General features: G+C 54.2%; 1 protein-coding gene across 1 annotated transcript; it reads left to right on the forward strand.

The window, feature by feature from the left end:
- The first annotated feature begins 219 nt into the window (after nucleotides 1-219).
- NEUROG3 (neurogenin 3) lies at nucleotides 220-1,428 on the forward strand. The gene is made up of 2 exons (XM_037400074.1): nucleotides 220-686; nucleotides 1,392-1,428. Exons 1-2 carry the CDS (start codon nucleotides 220-222, stop codon nucleotides 1,426-1,428), a joined length of 504 nt encoding a protein of 167 aa, XP_037255971.1.
- Nucleotides 1,429-19,755: the final 18,327 nt, after the last annotated feature.

A 19,755-nucleotide genomic window follows, 5' to 3' on the forward strand; every position in this document is an offset into this window, starting at 1 on the left:
GGGGCTTAACGGCAGTCGTGTGCCGGCCGCACAACCTTTCCTGCCCGCGCTCGAGGGGCAGCGGGGAGGGGACAGCGGCGGGGGGGCCGCGGAGCGAGAGCCGCTCTCCTGCCCCGCAGCCTCGCCCGCGCTCAGCAGGTAGAGCCGCGGGGGACAGGGCTCCCCCGGGCCGGCCGCAGCGCCGCTCCCCGCCGGCTGACGCGGGCTTGGCTTTGCAGGATGGCCCCGCAGAGCGACCGCTCGCCGGGCGAAGGGCAGCCCTATTTCGGCGGCGCTGAGGACGCCCCCTCCGCGGCCGCCGGCGGCTCCGCGGGCAGCCGGGGCGCCTCGCCGGCCCGCAGCGCCCTGGCCCCGCGGGAGGCGGCGGCCCGCAGGAAGGGGAAGGCGCGGCGGGGCCGCGGCAAGGCGCGGAGCGAGGGGCTGCTCAGCAAGCAGAAGAGGAGCCGGCGCATGAAGGCCAACGACCGGGAGAGGAACCGCATGCACCACCTCAACTCCGCCCTGGACGCGCTCCGCAGCGTCCTGCCCACCTTCCCCGACGACGCCAAGCTCACCAAGATAGAGACGCTCCGCTTCGCCCACAACTACATCTGGGCGCTCACCCAGAGCCTCCGCCTGGCCGAGCAGGGCCTGCCCGAGCCCCCCCCGCCGCCGCCCCCCGCCGCTGCCGCCACCGCCTCCCCCGGGTCCTGGGACTCGCTCTGCCCCGCCGCCCCGCCGCCCGCCGCCCTGCGCCGCGGCCCCGCCGCCTTCCCCGCTTTCCTCTGAGCCCGCCGCCCAGCCGCTGTCCCCCGCTTTTGGCCCTCACATAGCCGGTGGAGCGGAGGGGGTGTCCCCGCGCTGCGCGCCGGGGGGCGGCGGGCGCCCTGCTCCCCCCTGCCCCGTCCCGCTTGGCTGAAGCGCAGAGGGAGTGGGCGGACAAAAACAAATCACGGTTTTGTACTCGGAAACGGTAAATTATATTAATTTGTCGCTATCGGTATTTATTGATTATATTTCGTAAAAAATATATATTTTGTATATAAGAGTATTTTTGGCAGCGGTGGTCCAGCTGTTCGTACCGGGAAGGGGAGCCGCGGCTGTATCTCGGGTTTTTCGAAGAAGAAGAAGAGGAGAATAAAGTGTGTCACAGTCAGACCTGTGCAACGCCGTGTTCTTTCCACCGAGGGCTCTCTGGGGGTTTCAAAATCGCGCGCAGCCCGCACCGTAGAGGGCAGCGCCTGCCTTGCGGGGGCTGGCGTGGGGTCCCGGGTGTGGCCGGGCAGGGACGCTCCCCTGCGTGGGGAGGAGCGGAGATGGAGAGAGGCGCAGCGGGGTCTTGCGCCTGTGCGCACGCCGGCGTGTGCCTGTCGGGGCCCATGCGCCCGTTTAAAACCGACCTCTCTTTACAGACGCCGCTTCCCGCAGGGCTGCGGCCGGTCCGTGTAGTTCCCGGTCCCGCCGGGCAGCTACCCTGCTCTGCCCGCCGCCTCCCGGCAAGGTGCACCACGGCTGCAGCCCTCCTCGCGCAGGCGGATTTTCAGCGCCAGGCTCGGCCCCGGGGCTATCTTGGGGATGTTCCCGGGACACAGCGCTCCAGCTCTCCAGACGGAGCGTGTCCCCAGAGCAGCGCTGCCCCAGGCCGACCCCATCCTCCGTGGGGGAGGATTTAGCCGGGGCAGACGGGGGGCTCGGGGTGGGCAGCGCCAGGCCGGTTAAAAACGCAGGAGGTGGGGAGCGCAATACCTCCCACGCCACTGCAAGAAGAGAAGAGGAGCCGCATGAATCCCGCAAGCCCTCCCCGGCCCTCTCCTTCCAGGGACTCAATTTGTAGCCGGTAGATTTACGGCCCGGCCGCCTCCCGTCTCCGCGCTCGGCAGTCACTAGACAAAGCGGTCCGCGAGGCCAAAAGCCCATTGTGATGCTAATTGTTCTCAGCTGAGCCCGTTTGCTCGCGGCAAAGAGACTCTATTGAGGCAATTTGTAGAACAAAAGAAATTTGGTTACTGGAAACAAAGACGCACGCACAAACAGCCCCCAACAGCCCCCTCCCGCACCGCAACAAAAGAGGCGAGAGTGCAACCTGACCGGGTACGGGATCCCGGGGGCCTTGTCCCCCCGCCCCTGCCCCTCAGACGGGGGGAGGCAACAGCGGGGGCGACCCCTCCGCATCCCCCCTCCGCGCTGCTCCCGCTCCCCGGGAGCCGTGGGGCGGGCTGGGGCGGGGGACACCCACCGGCGTCGGGAGGGCGCGGGGGATGGCGGTGCGCGGAGCGGTGCGCGGTGCGCGGAGCCCCCTGCGCCCCGGGCCGCGCCGGCGCCGCGGGCTCTGGCCATGGTGCTGAAGGCGGTGGCCGGGCCCGCGCCGGGCGGGGGGCGCGGCGCGGTGCTCCCCCGCCCCAGGCCTCCGCGCACTGCTGCCTGCCCCCCCCCCCACCCCCCCCCCCGCAACCAGGGCTCAGCCTTCGGAGTGTGCCCTGGCCGGGTACGGGGGGCTAGGGAGTCCCTCCCGGTGCGGACCCCCGCCTGCTGCGTTGCTCCTCGGGCTTGCTGGACTCAGCCGAGGTGGGGGCTGGCTGTAGAGTGCTGTGCCTTCAGGTGGGCTGTGGGCAACGTCGCCCAGTCCTGTGGCGAAGGGAGAGGCCAGCTGGTTCCCGGTGCTCACCAGACACCTTGCAGCTCAGAAAACACGTGGGGCTTGGTGGGTTTTGGAGAAGCAGCAATCTGTTCTTGTGTGCTTAATCCAGCCTTGGTCAATGAACTGAGAGGAGCTGCAGGTGCCCCGTGCACCCAGGAGAAGGGAGCAAGGGCACTACAGTTACAGCCCTGACAAGCAAGGCAAGCAGGTCTCCATTTCTACTCGAGAGTTTTTGAAGACCTGCTCTTCCTGCTGCCTTCTGGGACCCGTTCACCTCTGCAGAGCCCCACTACTTTGCCTATTCATTGCTTTGAGAAGCAATACCCACATTGCTGGAGAAACACAGGCCATGGGGCAAGGCTGAGGACTAGGAAAAGGCAGTGTGTGCCTATCTCTGTGTGTACTGTTGTAGTCCTGAACGTGATCTATCTGCGTCGTAGATCAGATAGGCAGAATGAAAGACCTAATAGTATTCCTCCCCCTCCCCCCCTTTCTGGCTGAATTGCTTATTGTTTTCATACTCTAACAGTCTGCAAAGTGCTCCAAGGCCTCCGTGTGTGGCCACAGGCGAAACACTGTGATTATTTGGGTGATAAAATCATTTAATGTTTTCCCTGCTAGTCCAGCTCCACTCTGGTATCTCCCTATGGGAGGTATCACCTTGCCCTAGCTATCTGTGCCACAGGACTGGGGAGGATAATGACCACTCCCTTAGTCTGCAAAAGTAGCATTTTTGCAAAATATTCCAAAAGAGAGCTCAGGGTCTGTGTGGGCAAGAAGACCCTGAGAGTCTCATGGAAAGCAGGTATTACAAAGGTTCCAAAATACGTCTATACAGCTGTGTTTTTAGAGAGTGGTCACTTTAATGGGTTTTACTACACTGAAGATTTTTTTTCTCTGGAGGCTTAGGATGCTTCTGGTCTTCCAGCCATGGGGCTATACGTTGTGGGGCAGGGGGGGTGGGGGGCGGGTGGATTTACTACCTCTGGAGAACTAGTGACTTCTTTAGGGGATTGAATGCATTTTTTTTTCTTTGCCTCCACATTATTAGGTTAATCATTGCTTGAACTGGTTGCTATGGTTTTGGCAAACCCATGGAAACTTGATAATGAAGACTGAAAGACTCTTTTTCCATTTATCTTTTCTCTATGTTTAGTGCATGATCGTCTCATTTCTCTTGATGGGGCTGTCCCAGCGCCAGTGCCCGGCCTTTATAACCATGGCTGCTGTAATGGCCTCTGGACTTTTTGACGTGGAAGAAACAGGTGGCCGCTGGGACTGCAACCGTTTCAGAGATGCAGGCTTGTGCCCTTGCATACTTGCAGGCAGTGGGTTGAAAGCAAACTTAGCTTGGGCACTGCCAGGTTTGGTTGCTGAAATCCCATGCAAGGTGGACTCAATTTTTTTTTTTCAGCCAGTGCAGAACCCCTTGCTACAAGCTGATGTTTTCATGCTGCCAGCACTCAGTTTTAGGTCTCTGTCTGTTTAGACAAGATTTTTGAATACGTGCTATTATCCTCTATTACAGAAATCAGGAGACTCTAAACCTCTCTCCTCCTGAACATTCCTTCTCCTCCACAGCTACATTTTACTGCTGAACTGTGGCTGTGCCTCCAAAGCAGTCTCCTGCAACTACCTCACCAATGCTCTGTTCTGCTCAAGGTTAAAATGGGGGATTGAGGATAAAAAACAGTTGAAAACAGAACCTGTAAATTATTTGTGTGGCTCAGAGAGGCCAGGCTCATTGCCAGGGCCAGGGAAGAGGAAACACCAGCGTCCTTTCTTCAGTGACAGACTTGTCCCCATCCTCCTTGCTTCTGGCTGCTCCCTCGTGTCTGAAGGCTGATGAGAAAATGAAGGTGATTCCCATAATCCCAGGGCAATTCCTTTGACCTCAGGCCTCGACTCTGCACTCTAAATATGGCTTTAAGTGAGTCGCCTCCTGCCCTCTCACATTGTCTGCCTCTGACATTGCAGTCAGGTTTCCTGGCGGAGGAGGCAGTCAGGGCTGCAAACCACTGCCTGTCCCCTCCGTTGCTGCTGGGAATCAGCGGGGGCTTCTGCAAGCAGAGCGGACCCTCTCGCCTTTTCCAATGTGCACTGGGGTGCCCCAGTGTCCCTCAGAGGTGCTCCTGCACTGAGTGGTGGCAGGATGCTCGGCTGCGGCTGCATGCCCGTCCTCCTGCACCGCCCGCACGTTTCGGTGTTGCCGTGCTTGCTGGCAGAGAAAAGGCAAAGAATTGGGATTCTTTCACATGGTCAGCCCTCAAAAGTCTGCCTTTTCCCCCCTCCTCCAAGCTATAATGACAATCCAAAGAGTTCCTGATAGGGTTTTAAAAGATGCTTATTCATTCACCGTCCGCCAAGCATGAAAATCCAGCTCATTTGTTCATTTGTTGCCATTCTTCTCCCAAACGACCCCACAGGGGCTGAAGCCTGTTGCCGAAAACTTGTCACTCACACTTTTAACTTCTTTTTGTTGTACTTCTCTTTATTTCATTCTTCTGGGTCCCCACCTCCGCCACCACCCCACCCTCTCCTCCGGTCACAAAGGCAAGTCTGGGAAGCTCTTTAAAGCTGCAGTGCCCCCTTTTAAAAATCAATACAAAAAAAAGCAATAGCTGAAAGGAGATCCCAAGTTTGTGTGAGGAAGGGGGAAACTCCATCCTGTCTGCACAGCCCAGACAGGGAGGGCAGGAAGGGGGATGGTGCCGGGTGCCAGTGCCCCAAGCTGCCTTCGAGCCCTGCCTGGGGCTCATGTGATGCCCTTGCCAAAAGTGTTGGGCCTTTCTGCGTCAAGGGAAAGGTAACCTGAGGGGTTAAGGGACCTTTAAGGAAAGGGTGAAAGCATCAACCAAGCAGTGAGTTCCCCAGGAGCAGCCACTGGTGTGGCCTCTCTCTCCACAATGTCCTCTCCTCTGCTCAGAGGCCTTGCAGCACACAACTGATGAGGTAGCCCTGCATTCTGAAAAGACTGACCTGGTGCACGTCACTCCTTTGGAGCTGTGGGCTTCATAGTGCAGAAGAAAATGATCAGTCAATGTGTATTTGTATTTGGAACTGGGATAGACTCTGCTACCTAACCTCTGAGCAGGTCCTATCTGCTTGTGAAGCCAAGACCTTTGCTGGCAAGTTAGACTCTTCCCAGCTTAGACTACTAGTGATGCTCTTCCTCCCTGGGGGAGGGGGAGCGTGACAACACCCATGGCATCTTTCTTCATTCCTACAGACACCGTGTCCTTGGATGGGTTTCATGGCAAAAGCTCAGTGTTGGCTTTGCTTGGGTCATCCTGCCTCCCTGGTTATTCTCTGACCAGGACTGCCCCTAGAAAAACCCATGTGGGGGCAAGCAGGTGGTGTGAGTTTTCCACTGGGTGTTTGCTGGCCCCTCTACAGCCCTGTGCGCTCTCATAGTGGTGTTCACAGGGGTATGGGTGAGAGCAGGGTGCTAGGGATGAGGCATTTGGGACCACCTTAGTCCCTGCCATCACTGCTGAGGCTCCCACCCTGGGCAAAGCACAGAACTTCTCTCCCTGAGGGACACACACAGGTTTTGTGTTTAATGGTCCCCATAGGCATTTCTGATTGCATTTAACCCTTGCAGTCAGGAGTTGCACAGCTGCAGCCATGAAGAATTGCTGCTTTTGTTTTTATTTCAGCCAGAGCTGTGAGGCTTTACCTTGTTTTTCCAGGGCCTCAGATGTGATTTTTGCTTGGACTTTGTGCAACTCTGTGTGGAGCCAGCCCTGGTGTGAGGAATCACATCTCCATTTTCACCCTGAAGTCTGTGAGTGAAACGTGGGCTCCTTACTCAGGCTCAGCTCATTATTTCAGATAGCAATTGAAGGGAAATTATCTCCCCCTCCTTTCACACCCTGTGTACGCAAATGGAGATAATTTCCTCTCTTCCTCAGGGCACCACATCCCCAAGACTGCAGTACCCAAACTGCAGTGGAAAATGCTACCATGAATATACCTAGGTATAAAGGCACCTGCCTGCCCATGGTCCCCTCCCCCGGCAGAGGCGATGGCAGGAGCTAAAGAGAAAAAGAAAACCATCTCCCTGTCACCTCCCAGGTACCAATCTGTCATCCCTAGACCCTAGGCACCAGCGGCCGGAGCACTCCCCGCTCCCTCCCTGGGCAGATCATTTCAGCCACCGAGAATTTGCCGCCGTGGGACAGGGGGAAGATTAATGGGGCAGGTGCTGGTGCCCGGAGCTGGCCCTTGCCCTGATAAGGTGGGAGCTGAGATAGCACTGGGTCAATACTTAGCGGTGGCCACCTGGAGCTGCAGCTGGAGCCACCTGAGGGGCTCCAGGGAGTAGAGGACACAGGGGGTCCTACCCCCGCATGGCCCAGCTGTGTCCCATGGGAGATGCAGCCACTGTACCTCATCACAGCCCCCTGCGCTGTGCTGGCAGGGACCCCCCTGCTCCTGGCTGGACCCCTGGCCTCCTCCAGCCATCTGCTCCCCCTGCCTGCTCCCATCCATTGGCTTTCACCACACAACCCCATACTGGGGGCAAAGCCAAGGTTTCAGCCTCCCCCATCGTTAATAATTCCCGAGGGAGCACAGTGTTCCCATTTATCACTCCTCCTTTAAAACCCAGCTGTTATTTATGTATGCCTCCCCCTTGCCTTTCCCAGTGTGCTGCAATGCCCTTGCTGCATGCTGCGATGCCCCAGCATCCCCGCATTGGGGCAGGAGGGGGTTTTGCACACATGGGTGTCCCACCATCAATCCCCCCTGCTTTAGGCACCAGAGCTTGGAGATAAATGGTACTGCTGGCTGCATGTGTTAACACCATGAAAGGGCACCTGTTATTGGAAAGACTGCAATCCAGGGTTAGCCAAAATCTTTTGTGGTTTGAAAAAGCTCCTCTAGTAATAAACCCTGATGTAGTTCATCCTTACCTCCTCCTGGAACTGAGTTTTGTTGAATACTTGGTGCTGGGTGGATGCCCTGGAAGGAGCCTGCTAAATTTTATTAGTTTTTTATTTTCAGGAGCAGCATGCTCCTGGCTGCAGGTTATATATCCCCCTGCCCTCAGACTCTGTACCCAGGAGCTGCCCCTGCCCTGCCCAGCCTGCTTTGGACCACTTTATCTCAGTGACCTGGGAGACTTATGGATGGCACCCTGGGGGTGTAAAGACCAACTGGTTTTGTAACTACATTTTTTTGGGTGTGCTTCAGCAGCCTTGCTATCCTGCAGTTTGGCCTTTGCACTATCACAAGAGGATTTTTTCGGAGGGTTTTCTTGTTTTCCCATGGTCTGTCCCTCTTCTCCCGCAGGATGCTGTGCTGTCCTGGCTGCCCCGCGCCGGGCTGCACGGCTGATTAGGGACCCCCTTTGTCACCTAATTGGATTTTTCTCCCCTTGTTAGCCTGCAATGAAAATGTCATGGGCGGCAGGGGGGTGCCCATTCATCTCAAATTAAATTCGGTCGCCTCTCGGGTGAGCCGCGCCGCTATTCACCCTGCAGCAGGCAGCTGCTGCTTGCCGGGGGATGCAACTGGGGGTCCCACGTCAGCAGCCCCCCTGGGGCTGGCCGTGCTGCCGGGGAAAGGGGAAAATACCCAGGCTTGGACAGACACAGGGAAGGCTGGGGTCTGCGCAGCCCTCCATTTCTGTCTTCAGGTGGTCCCCATGGTTTGCTGGGGTGGGGGGGTTGGCCACAGCCAGCATGCGGCCGTGCACGGTGGTGCGTTGCCAGGAGGTGGTGCTGGGATTCTGCGCCCTTGGCCTTGGCCAGACACAGGCCAGGATGCCGGCCTTCTGCAGGCTGTGTTTTCCAGGGAGCCATCGGCTGGGGGGGCTGTGAGGGGAGGGGGGAGGCGATGCTGGGTCTGGCTGGCAAGGCAGGAGCCCTTTGCAAGGTCCCGATGGAAAACCAGGGAGCCATGGATCAGACTCCTTCCCCAGCAGCAGCATGCTGGGGAAGTTGTGGAGGACAAACCACAGCTTATGCCTAAAGAGCAGTATTTGGGGGAGATTTTTGGTCCCTCACTGCTCTGACATTGCCTAAGCCTGCCTGTGAACCCCCAAACCCCACTGTGGTCCTGGGGGGACCCCTAGGCAAACCATGCTGCAGCCAGCTTGGGTTAGAGACAGTTTCTTAGCTGAGCTTTTGTGCTCGGGGCAGTGGCAGGGTGTTTCATAAACAGCAATTAAAGAGCTGTCAGCCTCATAAACGCAGCTGCAGAGGGGCAGTTCAGCTGTAAAAGCAGGACTCGGGTCAGGTCTTCTTGGCCACAAGGCGCCAGGAATGAGAGAGCGAGGTAGAGGTGATGGGGAACGGGCTCTGCCATGGGGCTGGTCCAAGCTGAGTCCTTGAGGCCTGCCAGGAGCGAGCCCAGCTATGTAGGTGCTGCGTAGTTGCCGGTATATGATAAGAAAGAGCAGGGTTTTTTTGAATACACCATATGACTAGAGAAGGTGAAATTATTTGTGGCAAACAATGGTGTTGATAACTTTTTCCGTTCTTTGCTTTCCTGCGAGTAAACATCTATTCTTCTTATTTTTATAAAAGCATTCAGAGGCCAGGAGTGTTTCTGTCCTGACTGGATGCCTCCCAGCCGCGGAAAGAGCTTTCCTGTTGCCTGCCCAAATTCCTCCTTGGCGATCTGCTAAAGCCCAGGGCAGCTTTGCCTTTCCCTGACCGTGCTTGCACCCGAAAACCTCTCTAACCTAAACTTAGCAAACAGCAGATGAAAGTGCTCTGGGGCTCCCCAGGGAGAATTAATGATCTGCAAACAGATGGATACTCACAAAATGTTTTTTTCTTGCTCTCCTCCCCTTTCTGCTGCTGACATATATATTTAGAGAGACACTTGGAAAAATGTGGCCCTGGGCATAGGATCCCCAGGAGAGCTTTTGGAGTTTGCAGGGATTCACCAGCGCCGCAAGCGGGTGATGGACAGGGAGGAGGAGGAGGAAGGGGTCCATGGGAGCATTGGGAAGGGAAGGCCATTAATTTCCTTACTCAAATGGCTTTGGCCAGTGCTGCTTGGGAACTGGGGTCCTCAAAATTCACTCTGTGGGAAAGCAAAGCCAAGCAACACAGGTGAGCTCCCTACTGTCTTGGCCCACAACCCGACTCTGTCAGTGGTTGAGCTGTGAAGCTGGGGCTCCTGCTCCAAGATATTTTTATTACCTCGGAACCAGGCTGAGGAAAGTAGTGGCCTGGGCTTTTTTTTCCTTCCCCCCCCCGCCCCTTTATTTGGCTGAATTGGAAAATGCAGAGGATGGCTTACATTTTGGAGCAGCGTGACAGGCTCTGCTCTGCAGACAGCTCCATGCAATTCACAGGGCCTCAGAGACGCTGCTTGTCATCTGCTTTCCCCCAGATTGTTATTTTTCACATCCCATGACAGTGTTAAAAATGAATGCTTTTCGTTCCCCTGGATTAGAAGGTGGGGGAACCCTAGGAAGCCCCGTGGGGGCCGTGCTTCCTGGCTCCCCGCAGGAAGGAGCTGCTGCTGGCAGCCTAAAAAACAGGCTGGTGCGTCACGGCCAGCGGTTTCTTGGCACATGCTGGGAAACCCCAAATATGCTACGGGACAATACATCAAGAGGGAGAAGGAAAACAATAATATCTCAGGAAGCAGCCTGGGATACTGAAGGGGAGAAGCCCAATTTAGACCGTTTCCTGGCCTGAAGGTCCGTGCCATGGCATAGCCATGGCTGTCCTGGCTGTATCTGTCACTGGAGGGGCTAAGTGAGACCACTGGTTTTTGCATTTGCACTATTCCCAGGCAGCCTGACCCAGGCAGAAATGAGCTCTGCTACTGGTGAGGGGGGAAAACCTGGAGGAGGCAGCTGAGCAGAGAAAAATGCACATTTCTTGTAGCACTGGCCAAATTTTCTTCACATGATCATTTGCCCAAGCTTGCCCCTGACAATGCTGTCACCCCTCCTTCCAACCCTCCTGGCTTTGGGACAGGGACTCCCATGGGAGGGCAGCATGTCTGGCCCCTCTGCTGCCAGCTCCGCTCCTGCTTGCTGCTCTTCACCAATTCTCATCTTTCGTTATCACACCCAAACCACTGGCCCCAGTGAGGCTGCGGTGATGACCTGGCCTTGCTGCAGAAGCAGGGATTTGCAGAAAGCAAATTAAAAATAAGGCAGGCAGGAGGGGAGGGGGCTGTATTGCCTTCCCCACTGCTCCCCCTGTACTTTTCACCCCAGAGAAGTCAGCCCATAAAACACAGACGGGGGATCCCCGCGGCTTCTTGATTACTGTTGCTGTAACCCCTCACAGGAAAATCTCACCAGTGGAAGCAGGGTTTGGCAAGGCTGGAAGTGGGGGTGGGGAGCAGTGTCTGTAGGGGGTTTTGCTGTAGGGCATTTTGGATTAAAGTGCCGTTTCTACCTTTGGAAGCCTGCACTTCTCTGGGATACCCTGGCATAGCCCTGCTCCGTAGGACACTTCAGAGGGGCACTGGCCAGGTAGGGACTGGCCCAGCTTTTTCATACGTCTAGAAGCCAGTTTGTTTTCCCAAATCTTTATGTATATTAAAAAAAAGATTTTAAAAAATGAAGATTAAAATAAAAAGGTGTTGGCCATGGGGCCTAGATCTCTGGGGCCAAACCGCATGGCCACCGCCAAAGCAGCCTGGGATGGTTCCCAGTGTGGCAGAGCCCGGGCCAGCCGGCAGTGCAGCCTGCTGGGCAGGGTCTTAAAGCCTTCATGGTTTGGAAAGAAGAAATCAGTAAGATGGGTGTACTTCAGCCCATAATGCACAGCAACACACTTTTGATCTAGTATTTTTATCAAAACAGAAGTTAAACAGCCCTTTCTCAACACTTATTACTCTTTATATGGCTTTCTTGACTTTACTAACTGCAGTCAGCATTCCTAAGCAGCTATTTTTTTTCTTATTTCTCAGCAGAAAAATGTTTTCACCTGGACTAGATGGCTCTGCTCCTGCTCTGTGGGAGTCTGGGGGCTTGTAAAGGCTCCAACAAGCTGGCAGGCTGGGTTTTGGGGCCGAGCAGTCTGTGGCAGGCTGCACCAAGAATCTGCCAAGGGCTCCCCACCGCACCTCTGCCTTGGGTCTGTGTGGAGGGCCTTTGCCACATCCCTGAGAGGTGGAGAAATGCTTATTGGCCAGTCAGAGACTTTCTGTGCTCTGATGAAATGGGATGGAAGCTCCTTTCCCATGGCGGGGGATGAGCCTGGAGAGACCTTGTGCATTCCAGTAATTCCCCCCAATTACTTTAATTTCCCTCCCCACCCTTTTTCTGTAACTCTGCTGTGCTATTTGTGACGATGAAAGGTATTTTAATTCCCAAAGAAAAAACAGACCCTGGAAATCAAAGTCTCTTTTTAGAGCTTCTCGGAACTGGAATGGCTGGGGGCTAATAAAATCCCGAGTTGCGAAGTGCTGCAGAGGCTGAAGCCCTTCCGTTCATCCCACAATGAGGGCAAAACAGGGACCTATTCATCTCAGGGCCATCTCCAACGGAAAAGCCGAGAGCAGAGCCCGGTGACATACGTGGCACCAGTGGAAAGGCGAGGAACAGGCTAGCCTTTGTCAGAGGTGCTGCTGGGCAAAGAGGTGGCTTTGGTGATGCTGGGATGTGCTGGATCCGGTTGGGACTGGGCTTCGGATCCACTGAATTGGTGGTGGCTGAGAGAAGAGCTGGAGGCCCCGCGACAGTGCCAGGGCTTCCTGCGGCAGGAACCACAGCCAGAGCAGCTGCTTTCCCTGCATTTGGGACTCGCCTTGTACCCCAGCTGAGCTTTATTTGCCTGGAAGGGCAAATAAAGAGGCTTTTTGCCTTGAGTCCCTGCCCTACTGTTACTGCAACAGGCTCAGCATGCCAGCAAAGACTCTGTGGTGCAAAGATGAGTTTTGGTCTATGCTTTGGGGATGGACAGTGTGCAGTAAAGGAAAGGCTGTGTGCAGTAGTCCTGGGCTAGATTTAACTGCTCAGTGGGGCTGGGTGCAGGGTTAACTAGGGCATGGTGAAATACAGTGCAATGGTTATGCACAGTGGAGGGGCAGATAGCACTGTGAGCCCCCCAAGGACAATCCCCAGCAGGGACAGCACTGCTAGATTACTTATTAGTTGCATCTCCCAGTGTTGAGCCTTGATGACACCAACTGGCCTTAATGGCTCTGAGCAGCTTCACCTGGGACCTACCTACACCCATGGGTTGGCTCTATTTAAGCCCAGCTGTGGTTTGGAAGGGTGTTTGGTAGCTTGGTGTGGAAGGGTGCCAGGTTGTGGGGAGAGCTGAGTGGTCCTTTACCCTTGCTTCATGGAGGTGGGTCAGCTGCTACGCTGAAGGGCTGTTCCACAAGGTCCTTCTGCCTCTTACACCCTGGCTGTTTTGAAGATTAAAGCCTCTTCCTGGGTCCTTGGCAGCTGCCTGATGGAGGAGCAGCTTTTTGGTAGGAGGAGGCTGGTTGGGGAAAAGCTGTCATGGGGTGGGGGAGGAGAGAGTTTCATCCAGCAAATGCATTTTTGGGAATGGTGAGCCATGCCCAATGTGAGGCCAGTGGTGTGGGGGAGTAGGGGATGGGACCATCTGACTGGATCTTCCCTTCCCGGCTCCTGGCTGTGGCTGTGTAGGCAAATGTCTGGGGTGAGGGCATGAGGTCCAGGCTTGAAGCAGGATGACTTTGGCTCTGCTCACTGAGGGTGGTGGGGTGGGAATTTCTCTTTTTGTTCTATTCCCTTGCCAACCCTGGTTTGAGTCCCTCCTCTCTGCTTTCCAAAGTGCTTGCCTGCCCCTCACACCCAGAAGAACATGTGTAGGTTGTGTGTTTGGTTGTGATGGATTGCAGCCCTAAATGGATGAAGATCCCTGGGAAGCCTTCAGTAGGCCAAAGAGCTGGGCAGCCCTTCTCCAACCTGATCTGCTGTGTTTCCACCATGGTCAGTAGAGACTGGAAGGCTCTTCTGGAAAGTGGTAGGGACCCCAGGCGTTCCCCCGTGAAGCAGTATTGCTAAGGCACTACTTGGCTGGTGACTTCCAGGTTTCCTTTTGTTTCCTGTCATCTGCATGAATACCTATGAGAGGTTTCCAGAAGCTTGTTCCTCTGTTCCCAGTGTGCTCCCATGGGTCTTGCCTGATGGGCAAAGAGCTGTGCTTTGGGGGCAGGACACAGAGGTAAACTAAGGTAATGTCATGTCAGCTGGGTTGACATGATGAGCCTTAAGTTGCTAAATTACTGTGGGTTATGATATCTCACGTAATGCAGGAGACTTACAGTGTGTCAGTTCAGATGACCAACTTTCCAGGCCTTCCCCATCTACCCTTCCTCAGAGCCAGGCATTGCATATATGGGAATGGATTTGCTTGGGAAAAATGTTTTGTTCTATCAAGAGCCCCAGGGGGTATGTATGTATTTATTTATTTATTTTAATTTTATGACATGATATTTTTCTATATTTGTTTTTGGTTTTTTTTGAAATTTGGCATCGGCCAAGGAACATTGCCTGGCCATGCTTTGCAAGGCTGAGCATGCCTCTCCTGGCACGGGGTTGCTTTCTACAGTGCAGATGATGCTGGACAAATCTGTCAAGCAGAAGGTGCCGGAGGAGGAATTAACCTTTAAAACACACACAACGCACACGTAAAATATTCCTTCCTAGTACAGTGCTTGGGATCTGTGCAAATGACAATAGCAGAGCAGCAGGGCTGCGTGGGATGCATGGCTGGCCCAGCCTGCCTGCAGCAATGGTTGGCCAGTGCAGGCAGGGCTGGGGAGCTGTTGGCAGCCATTGAAGAAATGCTGAGATTTTTTAAAATCACTGTATTGGTCACTGTGTCTCATTTCCCAATAGTTCTTCCTCTCTGGGTACCCGGGGTCTGATGTGCTCCCCTATGGCTGAGCTGGATTTACGGGTTTCATGAGCAAGAGGTTGGATTTAGGGATATCCAGTCTCTCCCCTCTTATTGTATCTTAAAATATGTTTTTGGCAGCAAGTGGGGAACCCTGCATGGCTGAGCAGGAGTTGCTCTGCAACATGCCCGCCACGAGCACAACCTGTCTGGCAGGGAGGGCTGGGGAAAAATTAGCTGTTAAAACACACATGTACAAAACACCACATTGCAGGTGGGCTCAGCCCCTGCCAGACAGGCAGTGCCCATTGGGAACTCTAACTCTAGTGACATTTGGGTTCTGTGACAAGGATGGGAATCTGGGAGCCGCTCTCGTGAGGGGCCGTGGGGCAGGTGCAGAGGAGAAGCACCATATGTTAAACAGCCCTGAGGAAGCTTTCAAACCTCTGTTGTAAAAATCCCCCATCTTTCTCCCTGTATTTAATGCATCTTTGTATGGACACTAATTCCTCAAGTATCCACGCCAGGGTTGACTTTTAGTATGTTTGTCCAGGCAGGCTGCCAGCAAGCGGTTCCTACAAGGCTTCCAAGCTCTGACATTTGTTAACACTGCAGTAAATCACAGTGGCTCTTTGGGCAAGGTTTTTCTTGACAAAACAGCGGAGGCAAGGAAAGAGAGTAGACCACAACAAAATGCAAAGGGCTTATTTAAGCCAGAGAAGGGTAACCAGCCTGAATGAAGCAGATGGGGGACAATGACGGAAACCTCCAGCTCCATGCCCTCTGCTCCCATATCTCCCCTATTCATTAATGGGCAATAACTGAAAAGGGAAAAACCCTGAGGCTGGTACTTTTGGCTGAGCAAGGCAATGAGGGAAGGCCAGCCAGCCAGTTCAGTAATGGGGAAACCTGCTGAGATACAAGGTCTTGAGGCGGGGGGGTGGGGGATGGTGGGAGTATCAGGCTGAGGTGGAGCTTTGGAAATGGTGGGATTATAACCCTAAAGTCCCCTGTACCAAGCCCCTTTGGTTACTTTTATCCCCCTGTTGTGTTTTGTGGGAGGATGTGTGACACGGACCCTTTAGCAGCTGGCTGTGCTTTTGGGTGGAAAGATGGTTTGGGGGGGTTGAGGGGAAATGGCTTGCTTGGTGTTATTGAATGGGGAGCTCTCCCCCCAAAGTAACCACTTTTGTGGCAGCACTTCCATCCCAATGTAGGCTGTATCCTGTTTCGGTGCTGTAGCCCCTCTCCCTGTGCCTCCCGCAGCCGTGCTGCAGTGTGAGTATTTATTTATCCCTGCCAGCCTCCTGTCTTCCCTCTTTTCCCCAGCTTATTTATGGCTGTTGCCTTTCAGCTCCTGGCCACTGCAGCCTGAACTTGGCCATTATGTGTGGCTCATTGCAGAGGCCATCAATCTGTGGGGCCAGCATGCAGCCTGATGGACTTCCCTCATCATCATCAATTTTCCCTGCTGTGCCAGTGCATCCCTTTGGATGTGGGGCAGCTGCACATGTGCCTCTAGTGGCCTCTGTGCTCCCACCCTGGACACCCGCCTCATTTTCACAGAAGCCTTTTGTCTTGGGATGCTCAGATGCATCAGGTGGGTCTGTTTGGTCCGGACATCCAAGCAGAGCTTGGGGTGGCTTCGAAGAGGTGAATGGAGTGTGCTGCACAGGAAAAAAACATGTTATTTTGCTCTAAATAAGCACTGTGGAGTCCTGCTTAGCCAGCCTAACGTTTAAGCAAGTTCTCTATATAAATTTGGTAGAAAGTTGCTCCTATTCTATCTCTGCAGACGGAAGTGGGCTTTGTTGTCTTTGAGACTGATGCCTTTAAAGGGGTTGCAGAGCTGAAGCTACCATGTTTCTTGCCCTTGAAAGGACTCGCAGAGTGTTTTGCTGATCACTTTGAAGATGCTGTTGAAGCATCACACCCTGACACGTGTGAGGGCCTGGGGTGGGACGTGGAAGCTCTTTAACGGCAAATGGCAAAACTGTCCCTTGGCTTCAGAGTGATTGTTGGGGCAAATTGTGTGGGTACCACTGGCTGAAGGGATGTGTTTCAGAAGGGAGGTGAGAGACACTGCTGAGCTGTCCCTACTCAGCACCAGCAACGTGATAACCCTTGGACTGTGCCAGTTTTTGGGAGGTATAAATCCCCCAGAGAAATGGCTTGGGCTGCAGGGAGATGACACCTAGCTCAGGCCTCTCATGTGCCCCCAGGGCTGTGGGCCATTGAAGTGTCTAATGCCTCCCTGAAATGTCCCAGCTCCCCTCCTGCTTGTTAGAGGCAAGAAAGCATCTGGAAATTTGAAAGTAATTCTCAGTGGCTGAATGGTTTCATCCTAATTTACCTAGAACAATTCAGACCTTGAAATAAGGCACTGTTCAATTGGAGAAAAAAAAAATGGGAGAGCTTCTCCAGTCAGGCTGTGGCTGGGGCCCTTTGATTTGCTGGGTGCACTTGTCTGGGGCTAAGGGATGCTTTTTGTGGTTGGACACTGATGCAAACTGGCATGGGGCTGTGGGCAGCTTTGCTCAGTGTGGGGGCAGTGCTCCCTCTCTCTACCGGGGAGAGGAGGCTGCAGCTTTTGGGGGAGCTGGCAAGGAGCCTGGGGTCATTTGCCAGAGGGATCAAAGTTGTTTGTGCTAAAGCTATGTGGGGCTGGCCACTGATCAGATAGAAGCAGTGCAGGAGCTTCATTTAATTAGAAACACTGCTTGAAATCCCTGGTGTCCTGTGGATGCTGAGAATAGCTCCTAAGATGTCTGTGACTTCTGCCCACCGCCAGTTGGAATGTGTTGTCGTGGCTCTGCTGCTGCCTTGTGGTAGGTGACACTGGGCTGTCCGCTGCTGACCTGCACAGGGAGGTGCAAAAGCCCAGGCTGGGTCTTTGTTAGCTGCTTCAAGTTGCTGCCTCATTCAAAAATAACTGTGTGGCCACGGTGGCCTGGCTGGGGAGGTGAGCAGATGGTGGTGTGGCCCTCCTTCCCACTGTTTTTTTTTTTTTTTTTTTTTGGGGTGGCATTTAGACTTGGCGCAGGTACAAGCGGCTGGAAAAATGTGTGGCATTTCCTCTTCCTGACAGGCGATCCGGGGAAGCTAGTTGATGCCCGTGGTCCTGCTGTGCTGGCTGCCTGCAGGTGACTGGTATGAAAAACAGGGGCACTGAAATAATGTCACCCTGGCCCTGCCGTCCAAGCAGGCGCTGGCATCTGCTGAGGTTAGCGCTTGTGGGTCTGGCTGAAATGGGGTGAGCAGGGTGTTGCATAGCACTTGTGGTGCCTCTTCATCTTTAAAATGCTGCTCAATCCCAGTGTGGGCTATTGCATCAAATCACCAAAATATCCCTGTTTTGCACAAGGAGTTTTGCATTTGGTCTGGTACGAGCTGGGAACTCGGAGTCTGAGCCAGCTTTGTGCCAGCTGTTGAGCCTGCACCTTCTGATGCTGTTGCAGCTTGAGTGGGAGTAGAAGCCTGGCCACCTGCTGGCCTCTCTGCCTGACGCATTTGCTGTGAGCAGAAAAATGTGACCTGCAGTCTTGCCCTTACCCATCTCCCCTCCTCTGCTTCCCTATTCCTCTTTTCCTTCACCTGGAAAAAAAATCCAGTGTTAGAGGCCCATCTGGAGAAGTCTTTTAGGAGGGGAAGCCCATAAATTTCCCTCTGGCTCCCCGACCTTTGGTTTCCTGGGGGAGGTGTGCAGAGGGAGAGGAAACGTTTTCCCCATGGTGGTGACACAGAGGATGGGGTCTCCCCTTGCCGAGCCAGATGTTATATAGATCTGCAAACCCAGGCTGTCAGTGGGGAAAGGTGTCCAGAGCTTTGCCTTGAAGTCAAGGAGAAGGATGCTGGCAAGTGGAGTACAAAAACTTCTCTCTGTCCTGCTGGGGATGTTGCTGGGGGAAACAGAACCCCCCCCCCAGTTTTGCCCAGTGACATGTACCCCTGGCACGTGTGCAGGAGTGGTGGAGGTAAACCTGATCTCAGTATTTCCATTTCATACATTATAAAGTGTGTGGTTATTCTTTGAAGCAATGTAAAAATCAGAAATGCTATTATTTGGAGCCTGGTAGGGAGCAAACTTGTGGTCTTTTATCAGCCCGGGCTGTCCTGGCTGTCACATCAGCCCATCCCACAGCACATGTGTTTGGGTTTCAGCTCCCTGTGGTGTACCTGAGGCTGAACAATACCTGCTTTCTTCCCCAGGAGCAGAATGGGGCTGCTCTGCCTTTCCAAAGGGGAGATTTATGAGGTGCTCGACTGCAGGGGACACTGACACAAATCCCCTCTGCTCCTTCCCTGCTCAGGAAGAAAGGGAAGGAAAAAGGTTCATTTTCAGGAAAGGCTGAATAGCAGTTGTCACAGTGGTACCTGGCTTTTTCCTGGTCTGGAGTAATACAGTATGGTGCAGCACTGGGTAATGCCTCTATCCATAAAAGATGGGTTTCAAAGCTAAACTCAGCTTTGATTTCTAGCAATGAAGTGTTAATGCTGCATCAATTAACCCAAGGCTTCCTGTCTCCTTCCCGTGAAAACCAGGCATGTCCTAAGGCAAGCCACATTCATGAACTTTGTCTGAAATTTGCTGCTCAGCTCACTGCTGTCCCAGGCAAGGCAGGCTCGAGGCACTGGGCTATTATATTGCTAATCCTAATAGCACCCTCTACCTGCTTTAACGAAAAGGGGTGGCCAGACAGCCATGAACTTGAAGCCATTGCATAGTGCTCCCCCTGATGTGTTATGTAGCTGGATAGGGCTGGGAGGTGCCCCCAAATGCAGCCTGAGTAGTGGCACCTCTGAGCTTGGTGAGGGCGCTTCACTCCTGCTCCAGCTGACTTGAGGCTATAAAGCTACCAGCATCTTCTTGCTGTCCCTTAATTTTGCCTTGGGGAAAGTCTGGGTCAGGTTCATCTCTGGTTAGATATCCAGGCCATGCTTCTTTTTCAGTTTGCTGGAGGATACTCTGGCTCCACTCCAGCTTATAAAAGGAGATTCCTTTAAGGATCCCCCAAGGAAAGGTGCCAACCAACCTACTCCTAAGGAAGATGATGGGGAGCTTTCAGAGGCTCTCAAGTGGTCAGAGCCTGGTCTGTGTTCAGAAGACCTGCTTTTCTCTGAAGGAGACATTCCCCACCTTGGCATGGAGGACCCACAGATGTACCCCAGCAAATCCCCCCTGGGGCTGCAAGCTGAGCAATGAGGTGAGAGGCGCAGTTCAAGCCCAGCATGTACCAAAAATGGCCTTTCTTCAACCCCATAGCTGCATACCCTGCTCTGGGCACCTTTGGGAGAGCAAGCCGCACTAAGGCTACGCTCCCTGGGTGGCAGCTGAAG

The sequence above is a fragment of the Falco rusticolus genome, chromosome 9 (genome assembly GCF_015220075.1).
Source record: "Falco rusticolus isolate bFalRus1 chromosome 9, bFalRus1.pri, whole genome shotgun sequence".
Classification (NCBI taxonomy): Eukaryota; Metazoa; Chordata; class Aves; order Falconiformes; family Falconidae; genus Falco; species Falco rusticolus.